General features: G+C 41.9%; 1 protein-coding gene and 1 long non-coding RNA gene across 2 annotated transcripts in view; both read left to right on the forward strand.

Moving 5' to 3' along the window:
• SCAMP1 (secretory carrier membrane protein 1) lies at positions 1 to 26,555 on the forward strand. Its single transcript, XM_081929445.1, has 9 exons — positions 1 to 217; positions 10,424 to 10,501; positions 15,854 to 15,952; positions 16,077 to 16,188; positions 17,151 to 17,279; positions 21,392 to 21,551; positions 22,803 to 22,904; positions 24,391 to 24,508; positions 26,108 to 26,555. The coding sequence occupies exons 1-9, from the start codon at positions 161 to 163 to the stop codon at positions 26,270 to 26,272; spliced, it is 1,020 nt and encodes a 339-aa protein (XP_081785571.1). The 5' UTR covers positions 1 to 160; the 3' UTR covers positions 26,273 to 26,555.
• Positions 1 to 27,184, forward strand: part of LOC309379919 — a 281,744-nt gene that overhangs the window by 49,973 nt on the left and 204,587 nt on the right. The window lies entirely within an intron of this gene.

Below are 27,184 nucleotides of genomic sequence, written 5' to 3' on the forward strand. Positions count from 1 at the left end.
GAGGGGGCGGGCGCTTGGTGCCGGATCTACCTGCGCTGACATCGGCGGGGGAGGGGGGAGCCATCAGAAGCAGCCTGTGGGGCGCTCGGCCGGAGTCGCTGTCCGCCGCCGCCATCCGCGCATCGCCGCGCCCGACAGACCCCCCTCCCCTCCCCGCGCCATGTCGGACTTCGACAGCAACCCTTTCGCCGACCCGGACCTCAACAACCCTTTCAAGGTAAGAGCGGCGGGGAGGCGGCGGCGACGCTTCGGGCCGAGAAGCCGGGCGTGTTGACGCGGGTTCGGTGGCGGGGAGGCCCGTGGGCCAAGGTATCCCCTCCCCCAAGTCCCGTGAACGGACCTGCAAGGTCCTCCCCCTCCCCGCGGAGGCCTCGTCTCCGGCGTGCCCCACCCCCTCCCCCTGGACCCGCCGCGTTTGCCGGGGAGACTGAGGCGCCTCTTTTGTGCTGGGAACGGGAGGGCGATCCCTCCTCCTCTTCCTCCTCGGGGTTTTGTGGCGAAGGCGTGAGCGGGTCCTTGGCGTCTCCGCGGCTCTTCTGTGCTCCCGCTCCGGGCCTCCCTTGTTTTCCCTGCGGGAGGAAAGGGCTCCCGGTTAAGGGTCTCGCGGGTCCCCCGCTCTGGTGGCCAGGTGGGCGGAAGGCAGGAGGGGCGGGTGGCTCGGCGTCCCAAGAGGGACAGCGACTGGCGATGCGCTCTGCATCAGGCACCAGACCTGGCTAGGAGATGCTGCCGGTAACAGCATCTTCCTCTCCGATCTCTTATCTGGCCACACACGGTCCGTAATGGAAAATAATTCCTAGTCGCTTTCAAAGCTGCCAAAAGGGATGCTAGGATTGAAGGTCTCCCAAGAGGCGATCATCTCCTTTGGCCGCCACCTGTTAATATTCTGTAGAGAAGGCTTTGCTTTAAATTTTGTTTTTTAGCTGCCGTTGCAATTCCTTGCTGCTGAAAAGGTCTGAAGTCAGGATGTGAGCTCTGACACCGGGCTGGTTTGGTCTGAACTAGGATTGAAAAAGGCTGGAGTAATCTTCTGAGCTTAGTTTCAGTGTGTCTTGGGATCTCTTTTGAGCAGTGACTGTATTTGGCTTATTGATGTAATATCTGGAGTAAAGTACATGTACATGTGGGCTTTAATTGTGGATGGGGTTTATAGAAAAGTGGTGAGCAAACAGTTTTCATGGGATCTGGTGGAATTCCCTCCCCAAAGGCTTTTGAAATAGAAACTTCAAAATATTTTTTCCTTACTAACTTTGAAAGCATGCTTTCTTATTTAGACAATCATAAGCTTAATTAGTCCAGCCCTAGGCTAGCACATAACACCTTAGCAGAGTTAACTCTATGTAGAATTTTGAAGTTTTAAGGCAGAGCTGTGAAGTCCACTTTCAAAATAAATTCATTGTATGGTTGCTATTATTTTGGTTCTAAAACATGATTCTCCACCAACCTAAATTAATCTAATATTTAAAAAAACAAGTCCAATTGTTATGGTTCTTTCCCCACATATGGTGAGGCTTGTAAAAATTCTCCCGTGAACTCACAACTTCTAAATTACAGTTCTTAGAGTTGCCTGGGAAGAGGGAGTAACTATTAAATCGGGTTAAGTCTGTGATGCAAATCATCCTAAAAATAATGACATCTTGATAGCTTAACAATTGTATTATGGTTTGAGTTTTTATAGGCCAGTAGCCCACATGTTAGGGATGTGGGTGGCACTGTGGGTTAAACCACAGAGCCTAGGACTTGCTGATCAGAAGGTTGGCGGTTCGAATCCCCGCGATGGGGTGAGCTCCCGTTGCTTGGTCCCTGCTCCTGCCAACCTAGCAGTTTGAAAGCACATCAAAGTACAAGTAGATAAATAGGTACCGCTCTGGCGGGAAGGTAAACGGTGTTTCCATTTGCTGCTCTGGTTCGCCAGAAGCAGCTTAGTCATGCTGGCCACATGACCCGGAAGCTTTACGCCAGCTCCCTCGGCCAATAAAGCGAGATGAGCGCCGCAACTCCAGAGTTGGTCACGACTGGACCTAATGGTCAGGGGCCCCTTTACCTAGCCCACATGTTTGGATGGCTTTTCTATTGTGAACTTACTTTCAAGACTGCAGTAGAGACCATGGGCGTAGCCAGGATTTTTGTTGGGGGGGGCAGAACCAACGTGATTGGTCAGTTAGTTAAGTATTTTATTGTTTTACTTGATCTTGGAGGGGCAACTGCCCCCCTGGATACACCCATGGTAGAGACTTCTAGGACCAGTGTAAGGCAAGAATGGCTAATCCTTGGCTCTTCAGATGATGCTGGACAAAAACTCGCATTATATCTGAATGTTGGGTTCAGGACCCCTACAACATTTGGAGGGCTTCAGATTTGCAATCCCTGGTGTGATGTATTCTGTGATATTGCTTGATAACTGCGGTTTACGGGATTTAATTCATTCTCAGGTTGTGTAATGAGCCTAAGTTGCACGATAACTTTTAAATTCTCATTTTCAATGAAAAGGTTTAGGCTTCCTTTATAAAAGTCAAGATAAACAACTCATGAATAGAATCATAGACTCAGAGAACTGTAGAGTTGGAAGAAACTCTGAAGGTCATTACTCCAAGTTCTCCAACCGCTTGAATGTGCAAAACAAAGGAATTGCTAAGTATCTAGATGGGTATAATAGTACAGTTTACTAGAGAGAGCCCCAGTTCTTCTTGTTGTGTACTGCTTACATTATCAAAAGTCGAGCTGTCAATATTAAATAAGTCAAACGAGACCTCCGTCTGCAGGTTTCAAATTCAACTACACGTGTAGTTGAATGTTTTAGCATTTGTTGTAATGATGGTGTTTCTGCAATTTCCACTGAGCAAACTTCTGAGGAGCACGTGCCTTTTGCCTTCATTCCCTTTGTGGCAACTTTCTGTTATTTTTCTGCAGTATCCCTCTCCACAGAAGTGCATCCAGCATCTTGATCATACAGCTTTCACTGTATGCTGAAGACACACCTTGAAAAGTTAAAATTTATTGTTTGAAAAGTTGAAAATTTGAAAAGTTAAAATTTATTGTTTTCGGAACCCAGCTCTTTTGCTGAATTTATCATATTTGCTTCCATTTTTCTGGTTTTACTGGTTTTATGGTTTTATTTGTTTTTGTAATTTTATATTCTATTATTGTGACCTGCCCTGAGAACTTACAGTGAAGGGCAAGTAAGAAATATTATAAATAAATAAATTTAGAAGTTGCTGTTCCCTCTCTGTCCCATCCTTCTGATCTTACAGCGGGAGAAGGCATAATTCATGGAAAGAAGCATATATCCAAATTGTGTTCTTTCTTCCTAGGCAAAGATAACAATTATTTTTTTTAAAAAAACTGGTTAAGATTGTTTTCTAATAAGTTATAAGTACGATGTAGATAGACAATTTTCTGCGATTGAACACCAACAAAATGAAAGTTAAGATGGGCAGTGCTACCATGATCCCTACAAAATCTGAGTTTTCTTTTTCCATTGAAACTTTTTGTTTCAGCAGAAATCTTTTGACTTTTATATATAAAGTCAAAAGGTGTGTCTTTTTGATGGAATTCCAAGCTTCATTAAGTACATTGATAAAATATATGTACCGTAACTGTTGTTCAAAACACATAAACCACTTGTCTGCACTAGGTTTTGTTCAGATAAGGTGTAAACCAGGCTTCTTCAAACTCGGCCTTCCAGATGTTTTGAGGCTACAATTCCCATCATCCCTGACCACTAGTCCTGCTAGCTAGAGATCATAGGAGTTGTAGGCCAAAAACATCTGGAGGGCCGAGTTTGAGGAAGCCTGATGTAAACCCCTCAGTCATCTGAACCAACGGTTCTACCAGCCAGATTTGGTCTCCATTAATTAAAAATAAAGCTGAGTTTAAAATTGATTGCAAGTAGATTTTAAATGAAGGGTTGTTTTTTTCATTGAAGCTTTCCTGCCTGCTATATGCATCATCTTGGTTTAATGATTTGGGAAAATGCTTACTTAATGTTCAAGCTTTATATTTCATTTTTGTTTACAAGTTTTATTGAATGCTTATGTGATACCGAAGGTATAGTGTATCCTCCATGGTGGTTGTTAGGGATATAATCCTGAACCAACTTACTGTGAACCTAAGTCCTATTGAATTCAACAGACACTTTAGTCAGACTTAAATAGGACTTATTTCTGAGTAGATACAGTTTAGACTGTGCTGCAAAGCTCTCATTGCTAGATACTGTGTTACACTTCATTAAAAGATAAACCAATTGTGCCTGTACAGTACAGGTATGGGAATACTAAATGAGGCTTTAATAATGCCTAAGAGGTGTTAACCTCACACTTGTTTTTCAAATCAGGGTTGATCTTAAAAATCTAAACAGCACATCATTTGTTGTGCTGGATTCATGGCAGAGTTCTGTGCGTTATGAACATGCACAAATATGCTTCCAAGCAATTACTGTTTTTAACAGCCGTAGCTATGGGGCTGCATCTATAACAGCTACAGTATCCAAGTTTATGGGACTGAACCAAACTGTATTAAGCCATTAAAATAATCTTTGCTACTTGACAGAATGGGCTGATAGCTTGGGTACACAATTATAATTAATTTGTAGCTTAGTTCACATCTGTTAGCATTTTTTGATATTTTGCTTAAATTTAGCTTTAAGATGAAGAAAAAAATAAATTACAAGGACTGTTGAAGCCTGAGAAGCAGATTTAGCAAGCCAAAGGGAAGAAGTTACATGAATCAAAATTTTATTGATTTTGCATATGACCACCTTATTTAGTTACATTTATTATGGTTTAACTTGCTTAGATATGTAACTGGTAAGCACAATGGTATCTGATTTCCCTGTATGCCCCTATTCTGTTTTGTATTGAAATTGCCATTGCCATAGCTATGTCAATAAAAATAATTCATTCATTTCATTTCTAAATACATCATTTTAAGATTATAAGTTTGACTTCAAAAGAAAATTATCTTTAAATAACATTTTGGGCTTGGAAATAGCCATTTGTCTAGAGTATAAATTGCCTGCAGAAGACCAGAAGAAAGACACTTGTGTGCATTAAGTTCCTTTATGTTACCAAACACCATTTGAAATTATGTGCCTTGACTTACTAGATTTACCTTGGAGTGAAATTGGCAAAAAGTAAAATGCAATGGAGCTAATTCCTGCCTTATTTTATTTTCATCTAGGGAGAAACAGAACACAAGGGACACAATAGTTTGGATTGCATTAATAACTGCATCTAGCTCCTCCTTAGGACTTTGATTTCCTTCTTGAATTTAGGCTATGATGGGCCTTTTAATCAGGAGTGTAAACCATGAGTTGGTTTGCCTTGAAACTAGAAGAAGAAACAACCTATGGTTTGCCAAGAAATAGTCCAGCCAGCTGCACTGCAGTTGCCTTGGCTAATGGAGCGAAGCTAGCTGGCAGACTGTTCTTGCACTGACTGTCTCTGGTAAACAAGGAAGGAGAATGTGATGCTAAGGATATATGACTGCAGGTTACAGTTCTTTCATTTCCCCATCTTGAAGACTTTAGATGAGATGTCAGAAGGGGGAAAAGGAACAGCTGCTAATTGCACTGCATTGTGGGAAAATGACACATTCTGGATATCAATTCTCCTTCCTGGCTGTTCCTTATCTTGTAAGAGCTGTGGAAGGATGTGTGGTGTATTTGTGTGGTGTGTAATAGCAGCTCCCTAACTGACAGCTGTGGCGCTGTGGGTAAAACCTCAGTGCCTAGGACTTGCCGATCGTATGGTCGGCGGTTCGAATCCCTGAGGCGGGGTGAGCTCCCGTCGTTCGGTCCCAGCTCCTGCCCACCTAGCAGTTCGAAAGCACTCTTAAGTGTAAGTAGGCAAATAGGTACTGCTTTATAGTGGGAAGGTAAACAACGTTTCCGTGTGCTGCGTTGGTGCTGGCTCCCCTGCTGCAGCTTCGTCACGCTGGCCATGTGACCCGGAAGTGTCTTCGGACGGCGCCGGCTCACAGCCTCTAGAGCAAGATGAGCACGCAACCTTAGAGTCGGACACGACTGGCCCGTACGGGCAGGGGTACCTTTACCTTTACTTTCTAACTGACAGCTGAGGTGAACTAATCTGGGTGGATGCCCTCTGCACCACCGAGTATTTTGCAAAAATGCACGTTCCTACCCCCATAAAATGGGGACTAATGCAGTCTTCTTTCAGCTAATGCTGTCCCGTTTCACTTGCCATGGAAGAATAAAGTACAGTGGAAATTAGAATCCCCAGTGTAAGCTATAATGTCTATTCAACTTTCTAAGCTAGCCTGCCATGTCAGGTTTGGCTTTGAATGAAACGCTTAATGCAAGCTCCGTATTTCTAGCAGATAAAACTAATTGAATTGCAAGTTAGTGCAGAAGTCAAGTTAATTACAAGATGGAATGTGAAAAAGAATTGAAGCTTCCAGAGGAAGCTTCCTGGGATGGGACTGCACTGAAGAGTTGGCAGTCCACCTGGTCTGTTGCAGTGTAATAGCACCTAGAGCTTGGCTGGCACAAAAAACTTTTTAAGTACCAGCAGCTGTAGATCTTGATTCCTACACATCTGGGTTAGTGTTACAAAATGCAGACAGTTCCGTTACTTCAGAGTTGCACTGGGATTTGCTTCCAATTTTGTGTGTGTGTAGAATGCACTTCTGTGTTCTTTAAATTTGTTATGGCAGATTTTTAAAGAAGTAGGAGGAGAGGATGGGACGTGTTTTTCAGATTATTTGAAAGTAGTAGTTTTTGTGCTTTGTGTTAATTTCAAGAGAACAATAATTCACAAATGGATCACTTCAGTGTTGAAATGCATCTTTGGAGTTCTGGCCAAATTCCAAAGCATCAAAACCAGCTTAAGAAAATCTTTTGTTTTTGTACTCTAAAAATAACGCTGAAGACTGCTATGTTTTCATGGTGACTGTAATCAATGTCAAAACCCTTCCTGTTAGGGTAGCTCTTGAAATCCTTAGAATATGCAATTGGAAGTGTCTAGGAGCCATTTTGCACATTGTAAGGAAGCAGTAATAGCGAATGCATGAGTAAAGCTGGTTCGTGTTATTTCACAAGGAGCTGTTATACACAATATCAGGAAGCATGGCAGGGAAGCATGTATCACTTGTGCCTCTTTTTTCCTTGCTTGGTGAAGCAGTCCTAAGTCAGTGTCATAAGTATTTCAGCCAACCAAAACTAGATGACTTTAAAAGCTTCCTTGATTTCACCCAAAGGTGGCTTTCCAAAGCACTTTGCGGGGGAAAGTCACAAGAATTTCATTACCGAAGCTTGAAGATCTCTTATTTAGCACAGTATAAGTTCCTTCTAGTCACTTTTCCAGAGGTTCTTTTCTTGCACAAACAATGGGTATACTAGAGCGTTTAAAAATAGTCTAGTATGTGTTGCATGTTTCAGGGTTGTTGTTTTTTTCAAATTGGCAGATGTTTTGAACACCACTTCCATAAGAAGGCAGTGTGGGGTAGTGGCAAATGTTTTGCGCTCAAAGGTAGGAAATTCAGGTTAATGAAACTCACTGGGTGTCCTTGGTGAAGATGTTGTGCTTGGCTAATTTGGCAATTGCTGCAACCCTTGGGTGGATAGAAAATTCCTAATAGAAGGAACTGATTTGGCAGTGGGGGGGAGGAGTTGAATTTATTCAATTTATCCCTGTCACAGATGCATCTCTCTATGTGGAGAGATGGCATTGGCTGTATCTTCCCTCTAAATGTCAAAACTGGTGGGGTTGTATGTGCGCTGCGCACAGTGTTAGAAACTGAATTAGGAAAGCTAGGAGCTTAAACCTGGGTTATGGGTCCAGCAACAGAATGTCTAGGTGCGTGTTTTATAATGATAATACAAAGCTAAAAATGAAGGAACAGCAGCTAAAATATTACGTTCATTTTTCACATGGTCTAGTCCTTCCCCTGCCCACCCACCCCCTTATATTCTTCAGAGGGTCTCCTCTCCAGTCTTCAGAGATTAGCTGGAAGTGGGGAGGCAGACAAAGGTCCTCCTTTCCTTCCACTCTGCAGTTTTAATCTGAAACTTTAGGCACGGTACTGGGTCAATAGCTCAAAAACTGCTCACGCGAATGAAATTTCCTGTCACAAAATGCACCTAGAACAATGGGAATTTTGAACACTGGCGGCTGCCAGAGAACACTGAAAGCAGAAAGTAGTGGGCAAGCATGCTTCAGCTGATGGGCTTGGGTTAGGCTAGGGTGGTCTAACTTATAGCCCAAGAGCTGCATGTGGCTCTCAACACCTTTTTGACAACCCTCAGCAACATTTGACACCCCACTCCAAGCCCTTGTGCTTCTTTCCCAAAACCAGGTAAGGGGGGTGCTGGGTTTTGGAAAGGAGGCATGAGGGTTCTTACAGGGTCCTAGAGTCCTCCTCTCTCCTTCCCAAAGCCTAGTTAGCTCTTTCCCAGCTTTGAGAAGGAGATGGGAGGACTCTAATAATGTTACCAGATGTCCCTGTTTCCCGGGGACAGTCCCCGGATTCACAAATCAGTCCCCTGACAAAATCCATTGATGTTGAAAAAAATCTGGTAACCTTACTCTAGGACCCTGCCAGAGCCTCGCGCCTCCTTCCCAAAGCCCTGGTGCCTCACTCAGCCAGCTTTGGGAAGGCAGTTCAAGGGCTGTAGGGGGTGGGACCTCAAATTTTGGCCTCATCCCCCCCCCTCAGGCCACAAGGCAGTGTGCAGTTTGCAAGTTCTGTGTCACAGTACTCTTCCAGCCTACTTGCTGTGAAGAGTTGGGCTGCCCTGGGTTAGGCATAATGGAAGTAGTAGTAGTATAAATAATAATAATAATAGTAATAATAATAATAATTTAGCCACTCTGGGCGGCTTGCAGCATATATAAAAATATAGTAAAACATTAAATCTTAAAAAGCTTAACTATACTGTACAGTGCTGCCTGCAAATGTTTCCTAAATGTTATATAATTACTCATCTCCTTAACATCTGATGGGAAGGCATTCCACAGGGTGGGCACCACTACTGAGAAGGCCGTCTGCCTGGTTCCCTGTAGCTTTGCTTCTCGCAGTGAGGGAACCACCAGAAGGCCCTCAGAGCTGGATCCCAGTGTCTGGGCTGAACGATGGGGGTGGAGACGTTCCTTCAGGTAGACAGGGCCGAGGCCGTTTAGCACCAACACTTTGAATTGTGCTCAGGAATGTATGGGAGCCAATGTGATTTAAGTTTAACTTCAGCTTATGGGGTAAAAGGAGGGAGGAGTTTGCACAGTGGATATGCACATTCAGGTATGCTTCCTCTGACCCCAATTTTTTTTTAGCCTTCAGTGGACTATATGGGGTGTCACTAAAAAATGGCTTTGAAGTATATGTGCTCTGCTTCTCTCTGTGTGTGTATGGGTCCCCAGTGGTTGAGTGCTAAAAACTCTGATCTGTATACATTCTTAGAATTTGACAGATTCATGCCCTATATGAAGATAACACTGTGCTGTCTCCTACATTTCATATTTTGCACAGTGTAATGATGGCTATTGTGACAGGCAGGAGCCCAGCATGCTTTGGCAGGAGAAAATATGCTTATTCATTGCCTCCAAAATTTCATTGGATATGTGTTTTATATTTCAGTTTCTCAGTGACAGTGTGCAGCTGAAAATTGAGCTCTCATTTATATGCTCAGGAGGAGCAGCATTCCTCATAAATCAGCTGTGTGACAGATGGGGCATCTCACAAATCATGTTAATCTAGATTTGTAAGAAGATCAGGGTGAAATGAGGTGACCTACAGAATAGGAAGAATGAAAACATGAATGAGTTTCTATTTCTACATCAAATAAAGGCAGGTCTAAAAGTGAAAATATTATCATATTGGGAAAATAACTATTTTTCTGTTTATTACTAACATTTGTTACAAGCTTCCAGCACTGTTATTTTCTAAAGCAAGGTGTCATAAATTTCTCTGTTGTAGGAATTGATATATAACTCTTAATAGGTAGTTTATTTTGTCAAATACAACTGTGATATTTGCTCACTCAGTCATTATTGTACTGAAAACTAACCTAAGAATTCTAACAGTGCCGTGTACACTCCTTGGCATTTGCTGGGATTGAACTACAGAGCAAACATAAAGGGAGGGAATCAGGGTGGTTAGAAAGCTAGTGAACCAGAAGTAATTTTTCCTTTTGCTTGTCGTATGCTGCTTGTTTTAAGATTGTGCTCAAAGATGGAATGTTGGAACGTCTGCAACTTCATCTAAATAAAAGGAATGCAGAGGGGATCTCTCTAATTAGTCTATTTCAGTTTAGATAGCTGTGTTGTGAGCTCTAGGAAAGCAGTAATTTATTTTGGACAACAGCTACAAACTTGGGTTAGAAGGTTATAATCTTAAATGTAGAGGGGCTGGGATTAGTATTAGCACATGCAGTGCACAGTGCTTTCTGTAACCTACTTCTCTCTCTCTTTAGGATCCTTCAGTTACACAAGTGACGAGAAATGTTCCTCCAGGATTAGATGAATACAACCCTTTCTCAGATTCAAGAACAGTAAGCATCCTTCTTAATATCAAACAAACCTTTCTCATGTGGAAATCTATGCAACACTTCAGTTTCTTTATAAACTTACAAATTAAGCTTGTGTATGTTATGACCACGGGATGCGGGTGGCGCTGTGGGTTAAACCACTGAGCCTAGGGCTTGCTGATCAGAAGGTTGGCAGTTCGAATCCCTGCAACAGGGTGAGCTCCCGTTGCTTGGTCCCTGCTCCTGCCAACCTAGCAGTTCGAAAGCACATCAAAGTGCAAGTAGATAAATAGGTACCACTCCGGCGGGAAGGTAAACGGTGTTTCCATTTGCTGCTCTGGTTCGCCAGAAGTGGCTTAGTCATGCTGGCCACATGACTCGGAAGCTGTACGCCGGCTCCCTCGGCCAGTAAAGCGAGAGCCGCAACCCCAGAGTCATCTGCGAGTGGACCTAACGGTCAGGGGTCCCTTTACCTTTACCTATGTTATGACCAGTCATTTTTATTGTAGCCTGTTGAAGGCAACTGTAAAGATGCCATTCTTAAAAATTATGGCATTCTACAAGTATCAGTTTTCTCTCATAGTGAACTGAGAAGATTGAGGGCTGGTGGGATTGAAGCCCAAACTGGTGCACTGAGACAAAAGAAGGGAAGAATTAACATGGCCATTACTCCAGTGATGATTTTTAGTAATTGCTGAGTGGTTGGTGTGTGTATGTGAGAGCAAAAATGTGCATGCTATGCCCTCCATTGTGCTGTGGTGTGTTGGGGGGTGTCCCCTGTTCTTTTTAAAGTGATTTGTTCTTCTACATACCTTGGCACATAATGTGGCTGAGGATTACATGTAGCTTAAACTGGAAATATAAAAATTACACCTTATTTTTCTGTTGAATACATAAGGGGGGAAATCTGGCGGTAAAAGGTGCACCAAAGATTAAATGAGACAGAAAATGCTTTTAAGAGCACATGAAAAGGTAAAGGCAAAGAGACTGAAATGGCTGTAGATATTTTCATCACTCACTGTATCTAAATAACTTACTTGTAGCTGCTTGATGCCCTGTAGGCTGCTGGCTCTTTGGGGAATGTCCCATTTCATTTATATTCGGCTGATGTTTCTAAGAGGTGGGTGTGAGATGTAAGCAAGAACTTCTCCCCCCTGAGTGATTTATTGGCGCAGTCTGCCCAGAAACTGTGTAGGAATGGAATAGGGACCGGAGATAAACCAAATCCTGTCAGTGGAAAGGGAAATTAAATAAGAGAAAGTTCAGTTCTGTGGGCAGCTGAGTGATTGTGAAGAAGTAACTTTTCTTTCATGATGTTAAGATGAAAAGCTAATGACTAGAAGAGGCATCTTAACACTGCTATTCTTAAAATATTCCATTCCCTTTCACAATTTTCATTATGTTATTACAGTCCTGTCCTGGGAATGAGTTCAGATTTTTTTTAAGTGTCAGCTTCCATGTGTGTGTAAGTAAACCTGCCCTAAGAAAGGGACAACATGAAATAAAAGTGCAAGTCCGGGAGCCAAAGGGTGCCATACATAATGCATCTCTTCCAATTTATTAATCATAGGAACACTGCGACTAACCCAAGCCCATCTAATGAGCTTCATGGCCGAGTCCAAGCGTGGCCACACTTGGGCCTCCAGCTGTTTTAGGACTACAACTCCCATCATCCCTAGCTAACAGGACCAGTGGTCTCGGATGATGGGAATTGCAGTCCCAAAACAGCTGGAGGGCCAAGTTTGGCTATGCCTGCCCTAGTCTTAAGTCAATGCTAGCTGCAACACCACTGTGCCTTGGTTCTTAACCTATCTATGCAACTTTGAGAAGTGTGTGAAAATGAGAACTGCATTAGTCTTAAGTGTTTATGCCTCAGTGGTACTCTCATTACCAATCACTGCTTTGTTCCTGAAAAGAAACCTCCTGCTATTGCTTAACTTGCCAGCTGAAGAATGGAATTGCTACCAGTGGAGTTATTCAGTGGGCAGGTGTTTTATAATCTCTCTGCAAGCTGTGTCATAGCGCTCCATATGTCTTTAAGGAAAAATGACTCTGTATTTAGACCAGCTCCCTTCAGGATCCTCTCCACATGTCCCAAGACTGTGTGGAGGGGGAATGGACTGTGATCTCTGCCCTTGTCCTCACTGGCTCCACCAAAAATTTCATACATTGAGTAGGCTGTCTATCTGTGTGTGTTGGAATGAACATGAGCCAGCTTGCTGATCTTATATTTTTGTGCTTCCTATGTTGAAAATGTGTTGCTAGTGCTTTCAAGGTACACAGGATTGTTTGTCAGTTAGAATCATTACTGTAAAAATAGCAGGCGAGTTGCAATTCTGTATGCACCTACCTGGAAGTAAATCCCATTGATCTTGGAGGAACTTGCTTCTAAGTAGGATAGAGCTGCCAGAAATATGAGATTTGTTACCCACAGCACAAATGCAGAAACATTACTTAAAGTTGCTTCATATTATAATCCTCTTTTCTTTAGAATTAGGATGTGTTGGATAGTTCTTTTTTTGCTATAATATTTTTTATTGAAACTTTTCAACTTACAATATAATAAAAGCCAAACTAATCTAAATAAAAATAGAAAAAGGAGAAAGCAAAACAAACAAACACAAAAGAAAGACAGAAAGAAAACTTTGTATCTTAACCTCTGGTACTGATTATAAACTTCAAAATCTGAACTAGGGGTAATCTTGTAAAGACAGGTGAGACCTGTAATAAAAACTTCCGTTCAGTGTGCTAGCCAGGCCTGCTCCATCTAGTATACTCCATTTTATTTCCTTTCCCAACACATTTTCTGCCTACTCCACCCCATCTCAACTCTCAAAAGTTGGTCAGGATTCTGTGGCCACTGAGTTTGCTTAATCATCATCAGGCTGGTTTGGGAGACTCTACCCCCTCCCCCCAAACAGGTTTTCCAAATTGTTATTGCAGTTCTGCAAACCTTGGGAGTTCCCACAAGCCTGCTTCCTCTTTCATCTTCTTTGTGGGAGTGGTGTTGGTTTGGAAATGGCTTTTGCCAGACACCTAAAATGCAATAGAGGTCTCCTAACTTCTGGATTGCCCGATGTAAAGTATTTCTAGACCTAACCACGCAATTACTGTCTTTATTTTTATACCACTATATCATCCTCAAGCATCCTACATATTTCTCCAAATTTTGGTTACTTGTGTAACAACCATAAGGTTGGTTGGTTGGTTGAAGAAACTGAGGAAATGCTTTGTTCTTAAAAGAAGACTGTATGCAACAGCAAGCTTCTAACATTTTTTAAATTGGCTACATTTAATTTCAGTGTCCTGTAGATCTCCTCCCACCCCAATAACTTGGTGCAATGTAAACATTATATGGCAGGGGCAATTTCAATCTATATTGCTGTATATTTCCATTTATAAGACGCCCCCTATTTTTGGGGACTCCAAATTAAGAAAACACCCCTCAGCACTAGCCGTGTATAAGACGAGCCCCAATTTTAAACCTATTTTTTTGGGGGGGGGGGAGCTACTCTTATACACGGGAAAATATGGTACTCTATGTGCTTTTTGATCCTGTGAAGGGTCTCTGTGCTGCTGCAACACAAGTAATAACTGACCATCAAGGTATATAATATTGTGGCACTCTGAGAGAAATATATTTCATTTTCTCAACAGCTAGGTAATGGTTAGTAGTTAGAAGTTTATATCTGTGGCCTGAGTTTAAATAGAACACTTTAGAAGCATGAGGAAGAGTGCAGTAAACGAAAAACGATCTTTTTACCATGCTAATTAATGCAACCAAAAGATCTTGATTGTTCATGGAATTTCTATGCTGAGCTATTTATACTACAGAACAGGCTATGAAACTTAATATCTCTTGCATCTACCATATTTTTCGCCCGATAGGAGGCACCGGCCCATAGGACGCACCTAGATTTGGGGGGGGGGAATAAAGGGGGGAAATTATCCCCCCCCCCAGGCGTGGGGCTGGGGCGGGGGAAGCCCGAGCTTCCCCCGACCCCAGCCCCCAGAACAGGCAGCTCTCCGCAAGCCGTGGGAGCCCAGCGCGAAGTCGCACCGGGCTCCCACAACTTGCCGAGAGCTGCGCGAAGCATGCTCTGGGAGCTTGCGGTGCTGGGGGCGGGGGAAGCTCGAACTTCCCCAGCCCCCAGAATGGGTGCCAGAGCGATGCCAAAGCTGCATGCATGTGGGAGCTTGCGCGCAGCTTCGGCATCGCTCTGGGAGCTTGCGCGGCTGGGGGCGGGGGAAGCCCAAGCTACCCCCAACCCCAGCCCCCAGAAAGGGTCCCAGAGCGATGCCGAAGCTGCGTGCATCTGGGAGCTTGTGCGCAGCTGCGGCATCGCTCTGGGAGCTTGCGTGGCTGGGGGCAGGGGAAGCCCTAGGTTCGCCCGACCCCAGCCCCCAGAACGGGTCCTTGATGTGGAAACTACTTAACACAGTATATTGAAATGGAGTACAGTTCCTGTTTGTTTCAGGCTATTTATTTAACTTGTTTATTTTATTAGATAGTTTGCTTCCCCTTCAGTATAAAGTCCCAGGTTGAGCTACAACAATAAAATATACAATTATAAAATAAATCAAACAGTTATAATAATGACACAAGAAAAGTGTAAAAAAGACAATTAAAAGTTTCAAATAAAACAATTCCACATGTAAAACATGTAAAGATATTTGTAATACAAATATAGACAAAGATTAACATTTCATGTGGCAGCAGTAGTACATTTTCTGCATTTGCTTGCAGGTCATCAAATGCAAGCAACTTGATTCCCCGAGGGATAGCTCAGTCAGTAGAGCATGAGAATCTTAATCTCAGGGTTGTGGGTTTGAGCCACATATTGGGCAAAATATTCTATCACAGCAAGGATTTGGTCCCTTGTGGTCCCTTCCAACTCTACAAATTTGTGGTTCTATTATTCTAACTATACAGTAATATAACATTTTACTTATCTTGCATATCAGTAGCCATTTTAAATGTAGATGAGGTAGTTAGGGTGTCTGTTATTATTATTGATAGTAGTATAGTAGTAGTATTTCCATTTATAAGACACTTACTATTTGAAGATCTCAAAGCAGTTTTAAATAAATATATATAGAAGCACATTAAGTACAATAATAATTATATTAAATGATTTACATTGAAGTAAAATAAATACACAAACAATATAAATGGTTTGGCAAAGTATAGTGATATGGACAGATATCATTTGTATGTTGCAACTTTTCTACTTATATCTAAAGTTTAGGAAATGTAGAGAGTTGACCAGTCAACTAATTAGAAGGGCTGTTGTACATCTTGAATACCTCTGTAAGATATTTTCTGAAAGTATCCAAGAGCCACTCTGAAATTGTTCTGTTTTTTCCATTTCTTAGCCACCACCAGGAAATGTAAAAGTTCCCAATGTGCCCAGTACGCAGCCAGCTATAATGAAACCAACTGAGGAACCACCTGCTTACACACAGATTGCAAAGGTATATTTAATATTATTGATGACAGCATCAAAATGGGTGTGTGTGTGTGTATATATATATATATATGTGTGTGTGTGTGTGTGTGTGTGCGCTACTTCCTTATATCTCAATTTCCCCCCATCAGGAACATGCCTTGGCCCAGGCTGAACTCCTTAAGCGTCAAGAAGAATTAGAAAGAAAAGCAGCTGAACTAGATCGCAGGGAAAGAGAGATACAGAGCCTCAACCAGCAGGGAGGTAGGCCTTAAACATACCTCAACAGACTGCAGCTCTCAAAATGTTGTGCTTATGGAAACCATTTAATTCAGTGCTTAGAGTTAGTTTAAATGCCGTTTCTGGAGCTCTGAAGTTTCTGCCAATTGTCTCTTAAAACAGAAATGACAAAATTTAATTACTGCAGTTTTATGTATGCTTGGAGATTTAAACGGGAAATACAGAGTTTGGTTTTTATTGGGTCATTACTGTCCTCTATTATCTGTGTTAAATTAAGCTGAGGTGTAATGCTGGTCTGCTGAAGGAGATAGAAGCAGTTGCCAGGAGAGATGATAACCTTAAAAATCTAGTCAGTGCAGCATTTACTTGCATAGAAGACCCCTTAAAATCAATGATAACTTTCCTTGTAAACAAGATTAGCAGGAGAAATAGCAACCTCTAAGTAGAGAAACTCAGATTCTGTCCACTCATATACAAGTCACTTTGCGTTTAGTGGCACTTTCTCCCTGCAAAGTTTGTATAGGATTGCAGTCTGATGAGCATTCCATTTAATCTGAAAGTGCATCCATCACTTCGTGGAGAGACAGGGTTTTTATTTTTTAAGTAAAATTCAGGTTCTTACATGTGAAGCCTTATTATTTGTATATTCAGTAAGCAGCTGGACTTTGTTTTCACATGTTCTGTATTAGTGCTGATAAAATAGGATGTGTTAGCACTAAATTTTGTTTTCACTATTTTAAAGTGTGTTTATTTCCTTGTTAGCAGTGTCAAGTGGAAGTGAATGAAGCTATCACTACTGCTTGGATTCAGGACTGAGATCTTAACTGGTAGCATCTCAAGGCTACTGCAGTTATATCTCTTTAGGAAATTGTGTGTGTGTGTGGCATGTGATAGAAGATCCACAGCTCTTTCTTCAACTGTTATTTTAAAAATTGTTTGAAGTGACCCTTAATATTCAGCAAAATATTTACCTTTTGCTTTTCCAGGAAGAAAGAACAATTGGCCTCCACTACCTGGGAATTTCCCAGTGGGACCCTGTTTTTACCAGGATTTCTCTGTAGACATTCCTGTAGAATTCCAGAAGACAGTAAAGATTATGTACTACTTGTGGATGTGTGAGTAAGATTTATAGAATATGTGTATACAATGACAACACAATCCTGTGCGTATCTTCTTGAGCGCTGGTTCCATTCAGATCATTGGGGCTTGCTTCCAGCTAAGCAAGTATGGGATTGAGCTTTATAATTTCAGTACTCAATTTACATACTGTTTGCATCATTGCTACCAAGTGTAGGCATTTGAGGTTATATACCAGGGATGGTGGACTTGTAGCCTTCCAGATGTTGTTGCTGAAACCCCTGTAAATCTCAGAAAGCATAGCCAGTGGGCAGGGATGATGTGAATTGCCCAACAACACTTGGGGCGCCACAGGATTCCTACCCATGTCATAAATGCTTGGCAAAATCACTTCGGAGCTGTTTATCTCCTTGAAAATATTACTGTAATAAAAAGGGCACCAATGACTTACAATATATAGAGACCCAAGTTTTCGGCAGTTTTCTTTGGAAGTTTAACATCCTGCATAGCCTAACACAGTTGTGTTTAGTAAGCTGCAAAAATATGCCTGGCATCCATGTGATGTGGATATATCTGAAATCACATTTTCCTTATTTTGGTATGTTGTACCTAATGCACACATATATGCATATGCACACCACTCCATGCACTCCTGATTCAGACTTCCTTTCCCAATTCCAGAATAACTTCTCTTACAAGTACACTTCTGTGTTGGCACTCTTAACTTTTAGAAGATGATTGACCAATAATTTACAGTTATCCATACTGGAAAGTTTTTATATGTCAGTTGGAGCTTGGTTAGCAAGACGAAAGGATATGGCTTGTTTCATTACCTCTCTCCTTCAAACTTCAGTTGTATGGCAACATCCTGAGTAGAAGGAACTGAGCGATAGGCAAGATGGATGAATTCCCTGTTGGCTGTTTTTCTTACTTCCAATTTGGTGGGATTGTTGTTTTAAGAGTTTCTCTAAAAAGTTAACACTTTTTAAAAAATGTGACCCTAGTAACCTGATCACCTTTGGGTCCACTTAATATGCCTTCAGCAAGTGGAATAGACTCTGCCAGCTAAGCCTGCCAGTCTGCTTACTACCAAGTCGCCCTGGTTTAATTCTCGCCTCAGGTGCCTATTGGCTCCTGTGTTAACATTTTCCATGCTTGGTCTTGTGTGGCAAGGCAGTAGAGTGCAATTGCAAGCAGCAATCGCCAACACTGCATCATTAGGTTGGTAGTGAAGGCATGACATTCGTGTGGGAACTGTTAAATCCAATTTTGTTTGGTTTGTACAGCAGTCCCTGGGGTTAGACTGTTACACTGTGAGCCTAAACAGCTATTTGAAATGTCGCTAGAAACGGTGAAATTTGCTGCTAGTAAATACGTTTAGAACTGAAAGCCTCCAACACCTTGAGGTGGCACTAAGTAACACTGACAATTTTCCTCTCCAAACTTGTGCACCAAGAGCGGAGTTGGGATAAGTGTACATGGTACTTGCTTACCATCTTTTATGTGTAACTCTTCTAATTTATAAGAACTTGCAAATGAGTTGAGCAGTGTTTCAGTATAACTAATTATAGGATACTGTAGTGTTCCTGTATGTATTTACCGGTCTGACTCTCAGATAATTAAATAGCATCTGCAAAAATCTGTGTACCCAGTAATTATTGTAGAAGTGTCAGCTATTTAAACAAGAAATGCTGTGGTGATTCTTTGTTAAATTTGCTTGAAAATCTGGCAATAGATTAAAAAAATTACCAGGCCAGGGAAAGATGTTGTCCTGTGGCATTCGCTACCCTCTATTACCTCACTGCAACTAATCAGATTTGATACTTGCTGCTGATAAAAAGGGAGGGGGATTACATTAGGTTTAAAGAATGCAGAAAACTTTAGTGGATTCATTTTAAAAAATCAAGGTGGATCAAGCAAAATACTGTATCTAAATGCTAGATTTAAATATCCTAATAATTACATTTCCTGAAAATGCATTCTAACTAGTTGTTGTAACAATTAGAACACATTGGTTTGCAGTCAGATAGGCATTTATACTGCCTAGGATCATAGCCGGAAACCGATGATGTTATAGGCAGCACTCCAATTGCACTTAATTCATATCCACTTAAGACACTGAAATAACACTGAAGTGAAAGGTTTCTGGTTGGCTTTTTGTACACATTCAAGGACACTAAGAGCACTTTCTTGAGGACTAAGTGCACAAAACTTTCAAGATGCAAGGGCTGATTGCGGGTGGCTAAAGGAAAAACGTCAGGGAGGAAAGAAACAGTGTTGACCATTATTATGGAAACAAGAATTTGAAACCAGTCTACAGAAAACCATAATATACTAAAAGCTGGTGAAGCGAATGTGGTAGTAAGGGGAAATAGTACCTGCCACCCTTAGAGTCATACCTGGGGCTGACAGATACTGAGAAAAACTGTGTTTCTCCACGAGACAGAAAGTAATTGGCCATGTTGTTCAGTTGGCAACCACAGTAACATATATACAGTGGTGCCTCGCAAGACGAAATTAATTCGTTCCACAAGTCTTTTCGTCTTGCGAGTTTTTCGTCTTGCGAAGCACGGTTTCCCATAGGAATGCATTAAAAATCAATTAATGCGTTCCTATGGAAACCGCCTTCAGACCAGGTCCGGGGACAGTCTGTCCCCCGACCTCTTCTGAAGGCTGGCGGGGGGCGAAAGTCTTTGCTTCCCCCCCCCCGCCTGCCTTCCCGGGACAGCGGAGACTTTTACGCTGTCCCGGGGCGATCTTAAAATGCTGGCGGGCGGCAGCGAAGGCTTCGCTGCCGCCCGCCAGCATTTTAAAATCGCCCTGGGACAGCGGAGGAATTCTCCGCTGTCCTGGGGCGATTTAAAAGCCTCCGGGAAGGCAGGCAGGGGGGACAAAGACTTTTGCCGCCCGCCCGCCTTCAGAAGAGGTCCAGGACCTCTTCTGAAGGCTGGCGGGGGGCAAAAGTCTTTGCTCCCCCCTGCCTGCCTTCCTGGGAGAGCAGAGAAACGCAGCGCTGCCTTTTCCGCTCTCCTGGGAAGGCAGGCAGGGGGGAGCAAAGACTTTTGCCCCCCGCCAGCCTTCAGAAGAGGTCCTGGACCTCTTCTGAAGGCTGGCGGGGGGCAAAAGTCTTTGCTCCCCCCCGCCTGCCTTCAAAAGCCGTCCGGGATAGCGGGAAGCGCTTCCCTGCTATCCCGGACCGTTTTTAAAATGCTGGCGGTGGGGAGCAAAGCCTTTCGCCCCCGCCGGCCTTCCTGGACCTCTTCTGAAGTCCGGAGGGGGGGGGGAAAGGCTTTGTTCCCCACCGCCAGCATTTAAAAGAGGTCCCCGGAGATTTCCCTATGGGCTTTCGTCTTGCGAAGCAAGCCCATGGGGAAAATCGTCTAGCGAAGCGTCGCAAAAACCGAAAAACCCTTTCGTCTTGCGGGTTTTTCATCTTGCGAGGCATTCGTCTTGCAGGGCACCACTGTATTACACATACCTATTATTTCATACCCAGGATCAAGTCGGATATTTTCCCCCACCCCCTAGTTTTAATCTTTTATAGAAGCAGGCTTTAAATCAGTGGCTCAGTTCCAAAGCTCTGCACACAGTATTCAGGCTGCACATGAGAGCTTTTCAGCTCACCTTTTACAGCAGCTGCCTCTCAAAGTTTCCCCCGCCCATCAAGGTACCCCATGAATCACTTGAGGTGCAGCCTAGGAATATAGAAAGCTACGTTATGCCAAGTTGGACCCTTGATCTAACTAGCTCAGTATTGTCTACACTGATTGGCAGCGAGTCTCCAGGGATCTAGACTGCGGTCTCTCCCTGCTATACCTGGAGATGGCGCAGATTGAATCTGGGACCTTCTGCATGTGAAGTAGATGCCATGCCACTGGGCTACAGCCCTTCTCCAAGAAAACAATACCCCTTCTGCACATTCTGTAGACTACATTGGGGATGGGTTCCTGCAAGGTGTCCAACAATCAGTTTTAAGGGAAATATTCCTTCAGGGTTTTTGTTTTTAAAAAGAGGCTATTTAATGTAAGAACTGATCACTGATCCACCCTGATCAGTGAACAGATCCTGATATAAAATCAGTAGAGATAGCTTATTTTTATATGTTTTTAGAATCGTGGCAATTCAATTTTAACATACCTGTTTTCTATAGTTCATGCAGTGACGCTGTTTCTTAACATCTTTGGATGTCTGGCCTGGTTTTGCCTACAGCCCATTCGAGGAGTTGACTTTGGATTGAGTATTCTCTGGTTCTTGCTTTTTACTCCTTGTTCATTTGTCTGCTGGTACAGACCACTTTATGGAGCCTTCAGGTAACAATTTCCACCTACTGTGAAATTAATGCTATTAAGGTGCTACATAATTTAACTGCTTTTGAATCATCCAGCACTTCATTTAACTTGGTTTTACAACTTTTAATGTGAATTCTTGTACTGGTTTGGCAATTTTCAGAGTAGTTGACTGGCCTCAAAGCATAGATTAGCAAATTGATAAATATATTAGTCTCTTGCAAACATAACCGCTGTTTCTTATAATTAGTGTGATAGGTTAGCTAGATGTGTCCATGTTTTATCCCAAAACATAAATAGTGGGTCAGTTAGCACACCATGCTAAGTCAAACTATGGTTTAGTATGAACAGAGTTTCTCACAAGCAAGGCTTACTCTCTTTGTGTCTCTTAGACTAAATTAGGCAAGCTGCTTGCTTTTTGGAGTCTATTATTCTTAGAATTAGGCTTTCAAAATCCATCTATTTTTAAATATGGGGTGGGTGAAGTTAATATAATGCACTATAATGCATAAGGAGAGGCTGTTTTGCCTGCATAATTGAACACAAGCTCACTCACTTATGAATTCTGGAGTTTAGGCAGCTCACACTTCTAAACGCTTCTTTTGCACATTTTAATCTCCTTTTCTCAGTACTCCGTAATTGGACTCTGACCTGTTACCTCCCTTCCCTGGAAGAGAGATGGTATATACGGCCTCAGTGCCTGCACCTTGTTTTGTTGGCAGAACATTAATCTTTTTAGTCTTAAAGCTAAAAGCAACAAAGCAAGCCCCCCCCCACTGCTAGCTGTGCAAGAAAACAAGTTAATAATCATGAAATAAGTTAATTGTCCATATCATCAAATAAGAAAAGATTGGAATTAAAAAGAGATGGAGAAACTCTTATTATGTATCAGGCAGGACACTAAGGTCATTTTTGTTGCAGCCAAAGTTCCCAGCACTTGCTAGATTATGTTAGTAGGTTTGCTTTGGGGGCTGGTTGTGGGGGAGAGGATTGCTTCTCATACTTGACATTTATTTAACTGTTGCTATGCTTGTGGTGTTACATTATTGTAGTTTGATTGGATTATATTGATAGTTGGGGTATAGGAGGCAGCTCTGTTCCCATGGAGATAGTTGTACTAATAAAAATTGTTTTATTTGTAAAAGATACACAGTATGTATGGTTTTGTTTGTTGCTATTGATTTGCTCTCCTGGTAGAGGCGTTAAACATAAACTTTGGAAATGTTTCTTAAATATTGTGAAAACACCTGACGATTTCTCCCCTTCCTCTTTTAGGAGTGACAGTTCTTTCAGATTCTTCGTTTTCTTTTTTGTGTACATTTGTCAATTTGCTGTGCATGTACTTCAGGCTGCAGGATTCCAAGGATGGGGCAATTGGTAAGTGGCTTATTTTATCATTCAGTGGAGAGTGCAATAACAAGCCACCTTTACAAAGTTCAACAATGCACAGAGAAACATTTTGCATTTGAAAGTTTTATGGAGGATAAGCAGAACCATAACTGATTTGCACCAACAATATATCATCCAAATGTCCATGGTGTGTTGATGACACTTAAGCCACATGCCTACAGTCACAGCTGTTTCTCGGCCAGAATAGTTGGACCACTGTCATCTACATGCTGGTAATCTCCAGGCTGGTTTACTGCAATGTGCTCTATGTGGCTTACCCTTGAGGTTGGTTTGGAAGCTGCAGCTAGTACAAAAACGCAGTGGCTCAACTGCTCATTAAGGCAGAATATCACTGCTGAAAGAATTGCACGGGCTACCAGCTATCAGGCTAAGCTCAAGGTGCCAATACTGGTATAGATACCTATGCAGGTTAGATACCTCCTATAGATATCACACCATCAGGAAGTCCATTCTGTGTAACATAGGAATTAGGCCTTCAGTGGTGCAATACCTACCCTTTGGAACATCTTCCCATTACATGTCTGACAGGGACCATCTCTATTGTCTATTCAACACCTATTTAAGAACTTCCTTTTCTAACAAGCCTTTTATCCCATTCTGTGTATGCATTGAACGTGAACTTGTTTTTATATATGCTTTTATTGTTAAATCACTTCAGAATGTTTTATGGTAAGCAATTCATAAATTAAATGAACAATTTAAGAATTGTGAGAGTTTCAAATCCCAGTCCTAGTGCACCTTGATCCTGGGCATTCAAAGCACTTTGTCATCACGACTGGTCTGTCAGTTGTATGTAGATGGGCTATAACATGTCTGCCTGCTGAGCCCTCACTGCAAATTCAGAACAAAGTGGCCGGAGGCATCAAGAGCCCAGCCCAATAACCAGGTGAGAGGCTGAGGAGGCACAGTTTGGGCACATTTGATGTGCAAAAAACTAAGGTTGTTGAAGTGTATCTGGACTTGTCCATTAGGACAATTTTGTGCTGAGTGAATTATAATGTCCAGCTGTCTGCTGAAGTTTCCACCTAGCATCTGTTAGATGCTTCCTGCTGATGTTTCGCTTTGGCCTATTTGGTAGCAGCCAAAACAAAACTTAAAAAACGCCACCACCTCTGTTCTTGAAAGGCAATTTGTGAAGAGATTTTGAAGGAAACTTTATCATATTTATCAAGGTTGCCAAACTTTCTGTATAATTGGAGAGAACAGTAGTTCCACAAGATTGTTCAAGGAATAGTGAAAAGTGAATTTCAAGATAATTCAAAGTGAACTGCCTTACTGTTACTAGAGTCAACCTAAAATGCTTAGTTGTGCTTGGCTCCCCAAATATTCCAGTAATTTCCTGTAAGGATTTTAGTGAAAGAAACAATAGCTATGGTATTTCAAGATGTAACATATTGGGGCATGTGTATGTTATTTACCTCTCTTTTGTTATTTACCTCTCCCCTGTCTTTAGTGGATGGATTTCATCCCTCACTGGGCTCAATCTTAGCATTCCAGTAGGCATTATGATGATAATCATAGCAGCGCTTTTCACAGCATCTGCTGTCATCTCACTAGTAATGTTTAAAAAGGTAAGTTTTCTGTCTGTTGAATCCATATTGTTGATAGAAGGCTTTGTGTTTGCACACAGATGCTAATCAAAGGAGTCTGCTAACTTCTTTCTTAATTTCTATTAACTTGGGCAGATTGTCATGGATAGAAATGTCACAGAATCAAATTAGGAAAATGGATATTTTAATTGTTGCAAATTCATTTGAGTTGGAATGTGCTTGATTCCTCACTCCCCACTCCCCACCATTGTTCTTCTCCAGCTGTAGACGTTATCTTATTTTTATGGCTTTTGTGAAAAGAGCACATCAGGATCCTAGAGATTTCTCTCAAATAATATATTATCAAAGAGAAAAATTTATGCTTCAGCGCCTTTCATTTTAATTCTACATAAAAGTTCTATCAGTGTAGGCCAGGTTTTCCTGGTCTGGTACCCTCCCATCAGTGCTAGTCAGCATGGCCAGAGATGATGAAAGTAGTAGTCCAAAACATCTGGAAGGCACAAGGTTGGGGAAGGTTAGATGAACATTTAGAAGCTGCAGAAAATATTATAATAATAATAATGATTAATTAATTTATACCCCACCAATCCGGCTGGGTTTCCCAGCCACTCTGGATTGTTCCCAACAGATTAAAAACAGAATAAAACATCAGAATTAAAAACTTCCCTAGTTGTTTATTTCTTTGTCATCTGATGGGAGGGTGTTCCACAGGGCAGACACCAGCACTGAGAAGGCCCTCTGCCTGGTTCCCTGTAACCTCACTTCTCGCAGTGAGGGAACCACCAGAAGGCCCTCAGACCTGGTCCTCAGTGGGCTGAATGATGGGGGTGGAGATGCTCCTTTAGATATACTGGGCCGAGGCCGTTTAGGGCTTTAAAGGTCAGCACCAACACTTTGAATTGTGCGCGGAAATGTACTGGGAGCCAGTGTAGGTCTTTCAGGACCTACATTGAAAGAAATGAGATGAAAATAAAGCAAGGTAGATGAGGGATATTTGGGTATTATAATTATTGAAACAGATGGCAACACACACGTTGTTCTCTTGTCCCATAAATTATTAATAATAGCACAGGTGCTTTTTCAATGGAAAAATGCATCAGTATGCCCTGTGCGTGCCCATGTAGCTTATGATATTTCATTTTGAGACTAAAAAGTAGTGGCCATGAATGTTAGAGGAGGAACTAGAGTGAGCAAAGCATACCAGAGAGACGTATGGAGGCTACTAAACAGACAATAATCACCCATGGTATTCCTCACAAGTGTTGAGTTTTTAGCTCTCCACTCAGGCTGCACTGTCCAGCATCTGTGAAATCATGTGTGTCGTCGTTTTTCTGTAACCACTAGGGGTCACACTTTATATCTTATGAATACCTGCTGTGGAGTTCAAATCATGGATGATACAGTTACTAGGAAACAAATATGTACACTGGAGGGCTTTGAAGCAAAGACACAAAACATAATGCAAGGGAAAATTAACCAGTGATTTAATATCTTCAGAATTACTGTTTTTGCAAGAAATATTGTTGGTGCCTAAAACTCTGCTAGGTGCTGTATGCAAGATTTTTTCTTTTTCTTATTGGAAAACATGCCTCATCGTTTCACTCTGGGCTTCTTCCACAGGTACATGGTCTCTACCGTACAACTGGAGCAAGTTTTGAGAAGGCCCAACAAGAGTTTGCAACAGGGGTGATGTCCAACAAAACTGTACAAACTGCTGCAGCCAATGCTGCGTCAACAGCAGCAACTAGTGCTGCTCAAAATGCTTTCAAGGGTAACCAAATATAGCAAAAAGAAATGAAAAAAATCACTACCATTTTCAGCTGTATTTTCTTTTTCAGTCACTTATATTCCCTAAAGACTTGTGTTAAAAATGCACACAGCATGTATGTCTCTTCGGCTGTGCATGGGCTAAAACAGGAAAAGGTCCTTGTTTCATTACTTTGTACACTTATTTATTCAATCAAAGGTACTTCCTGGCTACTACTCTTAACTGAAAATGGTTCTATTATTCCTCATCTTTTTGGAGGCACGCTATATTTGGTGAAAATTTAAAACCGTGAATCTGAAATTGATATGGCAACTTCTGGCGTCAACTTAAATGATTTTTTTTTTTTGGCAAAGGGTGCGGGTTCTTGTCAATAGCTGTCCCTGGAAACTTTCATTTTGACTTGAGACGAGCACTTTGGATTAACTCCTTCTATTCATAACAACTTGATTCCCTATTTTCTTAATCTAAGGAATGGGGCAACTGATGGTCTTGAATATGAAATTTTGGCTGCTGCTTTATAGCTTCAGCAGCTGATGAAGGACAAATGTAAGCTTAAAATAAGTATGATAGATAATGTAAATTTCTTTCTTTTTTTAGGATAATAGGTCTTTTGATAAAAATCTGAGTTTGCATGAAACAGTTTTGACCATGCTGAGCTAGTGTTTTGGTCCAGAATTTGTCTCTACCACTATGGTCACAGTATTTGTTGGGATCTGTTTTCATGGTGTGTGGTCTTCTTACAGAAATTTTGGAGCACAGATAGTCTCACCAAAATAATATGTGATGCAACAGGCAGTGATAATTACGTTTAATGGAATCTGAGTGATTATATATGCTATTTTTAATTTCAGTATTCATGTCTTTGGAAAACATACTGCTAAAGAGAACCCATTAACCAATATTTAGAACACTCCCATAGCTAGTCCTTT

This window comes from Podarcis melisellensis (genome assembly GCF_964234715.1).
Source record: "Podarcis melisellensis genome assembly, chromosome: 11".
Classification (NCBI taxonomy): Eukaryota; Metazoa; Chordata; class Lepidosauria; order Squamata; family Lacertidae; genus Podarcis; species Podarcis melisellensis.

Coding starts and splice junctions, on each gene's coding strand:
- SCAMP1 (XM_081929445.1), top strand. CDS start 161: ATGTCGGACTTCGACAGCAACCCTTTCGCCGACCCGGACCTCAACAAC. Junction 16,189..17,150: donor GAGCCTCAACCAGCAGGGAG/GTAGGCCTTAAA, acceptor TTGCTTTTCCAG/GAAGAAAGAACAATTGGCCT. Junction 22,905..24,390: donor TTCCAAGGATGGGGCAATTG/GTAAGTGGCTTA, acceptor CCCTGTCTTTAG/TGGATGGATTTCATCCCTCA.